The sequence below is a fragment of the Tachysurus fulvidraco genome, chromosome 9 (genome assembly GCF_022655615.1).
Source record: "Tachysurus fulvidraco isolate hzauxx_2018 chromosome 9, HZAU_PFXX_2.0, whole genome shotgun sequence".
NCBI classification, from domain to species: Eukaryota; Metazoa; Chordata; class Actinopteri; order Siluriformes; family Bagridae; genus Tachysurus; species Tachysurus fulvidraco.
Window position 1 is genome coordinate 8,039,244 of NC_062526.1, and position 7,097 is coordinate 8,046,340.

Consider the following 7,097-nt stretch of genomic DNA (forward strand, 5'->3'; position numbering starts at 1 on the left):
AGCTTGATCCTTGTTTGGGAGGTCGGACAAGGTGAGCCACAGATGCCTTTCTGTGGCCACCAGGGCCGCCATGGCCCGCCCAACGGCCCGCTCCATTTGCTTCGTGGCCCGAAGAGTCAAGTCGGCAGTGCGACGCAACTCCTCAATATCAGCTGTCCAGGAGCTAAGTCCCTCATCCAAATCACATAGCAGGTCAGCCTGGTATGCCTGCAACACACCCATGGTGTGGAGGCAGCCCGCGGCCTGACCTGCTGCCGCGTAAGCCTTCCCTACCAAGGCTGACGTAGGACATACCGGCTTAGTAGGGAACACCGGAGCCTTTAGTGATGATGCTATGCTAGGGGAGAGATAGCTAGCCAGCGTCTCTTCCACACGCGGCATTGCCCCGAAGCCGCACGCCTTAGCCCCAACCATATTCGCGTAAAGCGAGGAGTGACTAGGAGAAGTGCGCGTAGAGTACGGGGTTTCCCAGGATCCCAGGAAAAAAAATGGCAGGCTCCGCCGCTGAGGAAGTGACACAGTGCGCAGGAAACGCTCATCCAGCTTACTGGGTGTGCGCTGCTTCTGCTGCTCCACCGGCCAATCTAAATCCAGCTTGGACACGGCTCGTGTCATGCCCTCGAGGAGCTCCTCATACAGCACAGGCTGTGAGGAGCCCACAGGCTCGCTAGCATCCATCAGCTCACCGTCCTCGGAGGGAGAGACCTGTAATGCCGCGCTTCTCCGCGAGAGCCGGAGCTCGATTCAGCAGACGAAGCTGGAGAGGACTCATCCGCCTCCAATCCTGCTGCTAAATCAACCTGCGAGCCCCACGAGCACCGGCGCCGCTTTGCCTCGGCAAGAGTGGGACCGGAGACGCGAGGGAAAGCGCTGTTCTCGAAGAGCGCTCTCTGGGAACGAAGTGTGCACATAGCCATGCGGCTGCAATGCGAGCAATTGAAAGCCGATTGTGCATACTCCACTCCCAAGCAAACAACGCATCGATCGTGAAAATCCTTCCTGGTAATAAAACGGGGACACGGAAAAACACACTTTTGGAATTTTTGTCTGCCAGCCATCACTCGATCAGAAAAACACAGTATCAGAAAACAGCGCTTACCTGAACGAGCAGAAGCTAGCGTCTTGTCCATCTCGCAGCCATTTGTAGCTTCCTGTTTACGCGACGTCACCCGCCGATGACGTCACGTCCCAACACCTATTGGTCAGATTACACACGTGGTTCAGAGCACGGTCACGCAAGGGCACTCCCATAGCGTTTCGACGCAGCTCGAGTTCCGAAAGGGAAACTGAAGTCCTTCCCAGCTGTGTGAAAGCTATCACTTAAACTTAATACGCCACTCCCGGCCTCAGCAGCCTGTGAAAGACTGCTTAGTGTTGCAGGGCTGATCTTCAGGCCAAGAAGAGCATGCACTGGCTCAAAGAACTTTGAGAACCAGCTGCTTTTGTGGATGAACAAAGCCTATTAGTAACTCTTTGTCGCATGTTGATTACCCTGTTGTTGTTTAAGTTCAATAAAGGTTATTGATGAAATGCCTCTGAAGTTTGACTTTCTGCAAAATTACAATACTTATAGCCAACTAGTCATATCTTCCGCTCCATGAAAAACAGCTTAGTAGTACACATATATGGTTTAATGTATTTGCATTGTACTAAAATGCGTTCTTTTTCAATGGGCATATACAGTATGTGACTGAAACAGGTAGCCTAGTGCATCCCAAATTTTTCAACATTATCATATTAATATAACATTATAGTCATTATGACCTTTAGAGGAGGTGGGGTAGTGGGGGTAGTGCACAAAAGGCCCCTGTGGCACAGCCTAAGCTTTTGTCCTTAATGGCATTTTTCCTTGCATTACTTTTACTTTTATACTTTAAGTAGTTTTGAAACCAGCACTTTTACACTTTTACTTGAGTAAAAAGCTTGAGTTGATACTTCAACTTCTACAGAAGTCTTTTTAAACTCTAGTATCTAAACTTCTACCTGAGTAATGAATGTGAATACTTTTGACACCACTGTTTGTTCCTACCAAACAAGATCCATTAGATTTTCTAAAAGTGTTCAAGCAATATGCTGACATTTACAAATTTACCCCTTATAACCCCGATAAACTCCTGGTGTGCAAAGAGGGACATATTTCAAGGGAATGCAAATTTTCCCTTAAGAGAACAGGCACCAAACGGATTTAAACTAGTTACAGGCTACAGTAAAAATACTGTGAAAGGAGCTCAAGAATCTGTGTAACTCTTTGCCTGTTATTATTCACCAAGCCACTCAACAAATTTGGCAAAGTCAGAAAAACAAAATGCATTCTGGTCAGAATGTGCACCATCACAAATCTGAAAGTAGTGATGACATTGTGGTAAAGAATTACCAAAATGAGGGTCCATGGTCTGCTCACTGGGAGAGACTAGGCAGAGATTCACATCACAAGCTCAGCCACAAAACTACAAACCAACAACCTGGTAAGAGATCATTCCACATAGATCCATTAATATCATAAAAAGCTGATGGCAGTCATAAGGGCCATGTAAATAGGCAAGTTTATATTGTATGTGTTTGTAATGGTTTTTTTTGTGTTGTGTTTATAAAAGGGGGGGGGGAGGTATAAATTAATTTCAAGTTTTCAAGTGTTTTTCAGATCAAAAAGAAATAAAGATGTGGGGATGGACAAGAAAGACAGCTCTCGTGACAGCATTAAAGACATAAGAGTGCCCAATGCTATCCCAAAATGCTTATCTACAATGGATCCATGTTCCAGCCGTGGTGAACCTTACAGCATGGTCTCCAGACCCAGATGAACAGTGTAAAAGAGAGTGTGACAGGAATGTATAAGGTCTTCTTGACAACAGCGTTCCTGAGGTATCACAGTGCTTTTGCAACCAGTTCATCACCTCCTCAGAGAACATCTTCAAGTAAATAATTCCAAGGAACAAGTGTTGAAAGGATTCTAAGCATGGACAATTTGGGAATATTACAGAAGAATGTATTAAAGTAAAAAAAAAAAAGAAATACCAAGGTTTATCACACAGTTACCATCGGGAGAATGCCAAGGATTGGACACAGAACGCTGTGACAAAACTACATTGGTTTTATTTGCAAGTGTAATGTAAAGTTATTTGTTAAGTGACACATTTTTTATTTCTTAGACAATGATCTAAAATCAAGAAAAGAAAATCATCAAAAGTCAGAAAATCATCAAATGTCAAAGTCACAATGATCAGAAAATAAAAACATATTACAAAGTCAATTTAATACATGAGTAATTAAAATGTATAAACAATAATTATTTTGAATTCCTAATGAATCTGTAGTACTGGAGTCATTCCTACTAGAACAAGATGGGCTCTGCAGAAGGAGGCAACCGTGTAATGTTGGACCCAGCTGTGTGCAATAACCTGCTCTAGTGTTGGACGTCTTTTTGGGTCTTTTTGTAGACACCAGTTGATCAGAGTGCAGGAAGCTGTGTGAAATAATGTAATTGATTAAAAATTAAATATGGTAACCTTTAGAAATGTATGTTCATTATTTTCTCTCAGTTAGTAGCTTAAAAAAACAATTCCAACTATTTAGCAATGGCAGCTTTGTGTACAAATGTGTATTTTCTTACATATAGACAGTTTTTCTTGGGAAACATTGGAGGCCATAAACAGTCTGGTGTGTGCTGTTAAACTGTGTCCACACAGCATGCTGTACAGGAGGACACCCAGACCCCAGACAGTAGCGGGTTCCGCCTCCTACTTTCTTTCGGTTATCCATTCAGGAGGGAAGTAAATCGGAGTGCCTGAATGAGAGACAGAGAAAGAGTATCATCAGTAAGATCACAAAATGCTCCACTACCCTTCGAATCTACTCGTCTCTTAGTTGCAGGTACTGTACCTGCATATTCAGTGTAGGGAGTGTCTTTATGTAGATCACCACAGCCAAAATCAATGAGCTTGACTTCAAGGGTGTGAGGGTTGATGAGAATATTTTCTCCTTGATGTCACGGTGGAACACACCCCGGGCACGGCAGTGACGTGCAGCCTGAATGACTTGCTGCATGATGATTTTAGCCATATTTTCAGTCAAGTTCACACGCCTACAGAATTCGAAGAGATCAACGCAGTGGTCCGGCCTATCCAAGACGATGATGATGCCTGCGGGCGTCCCGATCCAATCTAGCAGTTCGATCACATACGGACAGCGTGGCGGCTTGCACACGAGTTCCAAAATCGCAACCTCAGCGGGGAGTCTGCGTGTGTCACCGAGCTAAAAACAGAGCGGGCATGGTTAGTACTGGATTGGACAGAAATGAACATGAAGTCAAAATAATGATTAAAATGCAAGTGTAATTAATTAATAAGTCCTAATGACCAACCAATTACGAGTTGAAAAAACTGTGATTGACGACTTTTGTCACTTTCACACTTCGAATAAGGAAAATCGCAAGTAATTTAAGTTCACTTACAACTGTGATGTACTTGTCATTTATAATCTTGGACATGATCTTCAGTGCCACCTGTAACACAGAAACAGATAAATAACTCTACAAGTTTTTCCTTGTGTTTATCAGTGCCAGGTAGCTGCATTTGAGCTGAAAATTACCTTTATCCCATCTGACCTCCGGACCCCTGCGCAGACGGAAGCGCAGCCTCCATGTCCTAGCATACGTCCCACTGCGTAGCACTTTAAAAAGATGTCTGTAGAAGAAAAGTAAGAAACAAATGAGTGCTGATTTAGAGATCCAGCTCAGTGATACTTCCACAGACAGCATCTATTACGAGCCTAGAATTATGAAATGACTAATCTTAAAACATGTCATGTTCCTGTTTTCTGTCTCTCACCTTTTGTTTTCTTATAGTTCTCCTCTGTCTCTGTTCTCCTCCTTTTTCCTGTCGCTTCAGGCCTGGACTCAGGTCCTTGAGAAACATCCATGCACTTTCTCTTCAAAGGATTCTCCTCGCCGACTCTCCTTGTGACAGTGGAGGATGCCTCTACATTGCTCTCAGGCTTGATGGTCTCCACGTCCTTCTCTCCTGTCTCTGATCTCCTCCTCTTAACCAACTGCTCCTCAGGTCTTTTGTGAGGAACCTCCATCAGATTTCTCTTCTTGCCAACGTGTTCTTGCACAACAAAGTGTGAGTCTGGTTAAGAAAAAAAATTACTAGGGATATGACTTTATATATCACACTTATACACTGGAAGTCTTACACTTTTGTTGATATGATTAATAACACTTCAGCCAAGGAGTGAGGCTTAAGGAGAAAATTGCCTTTGTTTCTTTCGCATATTTAGACATAAATTCAGGATGTGTATCACGGCTTAAGAGATATTGTTATTGTATAATTCTAATACATTGTCCAGTCTTTTTTTTTTTTGTATTGTTTTTTTTGTTATTTTAATCAGTAAACAAATGGCTTCCACTAAAGTTTATTGACTATAAAGAAAATAAACCCACTGGGGGAGAACTTTTCAAGGTTGATGAATGAGTTTTAATACATTTATTAGTATATATAGAATTAATACTGTACACACACACACACACACACACACACACACACACACACACACACACACACACACACTACCTGCTAAAGTAAATAGTTCCTCACAGCCTCCTCCCAAGTGTCATCAAATATCATCTTAATCGTCTCTTCTGCTATCGACATGGTTTCGTTTGTTTCTTTTTATTATTTCATTCGATCCAAAAACCTGCAGCTCTCCGTTTCTCTGTACTATCAGGGACAATTTCAGTTATTTAAGTGCCACCGGGATATAACATATATATATATATGTTATATACATATATACACACTGTAGCAGCAACCAGTAGCCGCTAAGAGGCTGAGTAGAGGGAGTTGAAGATGACGCGTTTCAGTTTCATTCAGGTGGTTTATTGTGATGTATAGCAGAAATGATGGCAAGATGAAATAATCTCCAAAAAATAGAAAAGGAAGTAACTGTAAATCAAAAGAACCGTTCAAAGGAAATGTATATCCAAAGAAACGAAACGGTCAACAGAAAGTGAGTGTCCCAGCTACTCACCCCCTTTCCACCTCCATCCACGTGCAAACTCCCAGATTATATGCACCTGTGGACACCAAGTGACGTAACAAAGGAAAAGTGGCAATTTCAAAATAAAAGACATCAAAACCTTACCGGGCACTTACATATACACATCACATTTATATCACGATCTTATACACTTTGGAGGTCTTACACTCTTGTTGACATGATTAATAACACTCCAGCCAAGAAGTGAGTACATTTCTCAATCGTGAATATTTACTGTAATATTTACTTTAACAACTATTATTTTAATATTTTAAAAAAAATCTAGTTTACTTAACACATTCCGGACGATAAAAAGCCATCGTTTCCGCGCTTTTCTGTCTGCAGCTAATGAAAGTTAGTTTTTAAGCGCTGGCGCCTGTGACGTCATGTTACTCAAACAAAAACACGCGTTTGTTTATTTTTTTTTAAAGCATGTTTTTGTTATGATTTAAGATCGGACATTTCTGTACTATTCTCGTGTACAAAGACATTAATGTTTATTAACAGAAACGGAGTGTATAACCGCTCTCTGGCTCAGTGCTCAGATACCACACTGGACCAGCACAACATCAGTGCGTCCAGAGAACATGTAACATTCATTCATTTTCTACCGCTTATCCGAACATGTTCAATACAATACAACTCTATTTATAACATCCACATTACTACACAAGAGGCTCTGATGATAGACGCTCTAATGCTAAAGAGGCGCTAATGCTAAAAGGACGCTAATGATAAATAGGCGCTAATGCTAAATTGACGCTAATGCTAAAGGGACGCTAATGCTAAAGAGGCGCTAATAAATACATTTATTAGTATACATATAATTAACACACACACACACACACACACACACACACACACACACACTAAAATAAATAGTTCCTCACAGCATCCTTTAAAGTTCAATCAAAAATCATCTTAATCGTCTCTTCTGCTGTCGACATGGTTTTGTTTGTTTCTTTTCATTATTTCATTCGATCCAAAAACCTGCTCTCCATTTTTCTGTAGGGGAGAGTGGGGTAAGACGACCCAGTGGGTAAGTTGACCCACCCCCTGTT

The 7,097-nt window shown here is 41.9% G+C and overlaps 1 protein-coding gene across 1 annotated transcript; it reads right to left on the minus strand.

Annotated features, from left to right (window-relative positions):
* Positions 1-3,616: 3,616 nt before the first annotated feature.
* Positions 3,617-6,147, minus strand: LOC113637720 (serine/threonine-protein kinase PSK1-like). The gene is made up of 6 exons (XM_047818771.1): positions 6,028-6,147; positions 4,827-5,126; positions 4,588-4,682; positions 4,451-4,501; positions 3,880-4,251; positions 3,617-3,784 (listed from the first exon to the last, which is right to left on the minus strand). Exons 1-6 carry the CDS (start codon positions 6,128-6,130, stop codon positions 3,752-3,754), a joined length of 954 nt encoding a protein of 317 aa, XP_047674727.1. The 5' UTR covers positions 6,131-6,147; the 3' UTR covers positions 3,617-3,751.
* Between the last annotated feature and the right edge of the window lie 950 nt (positions 6,148-7,097).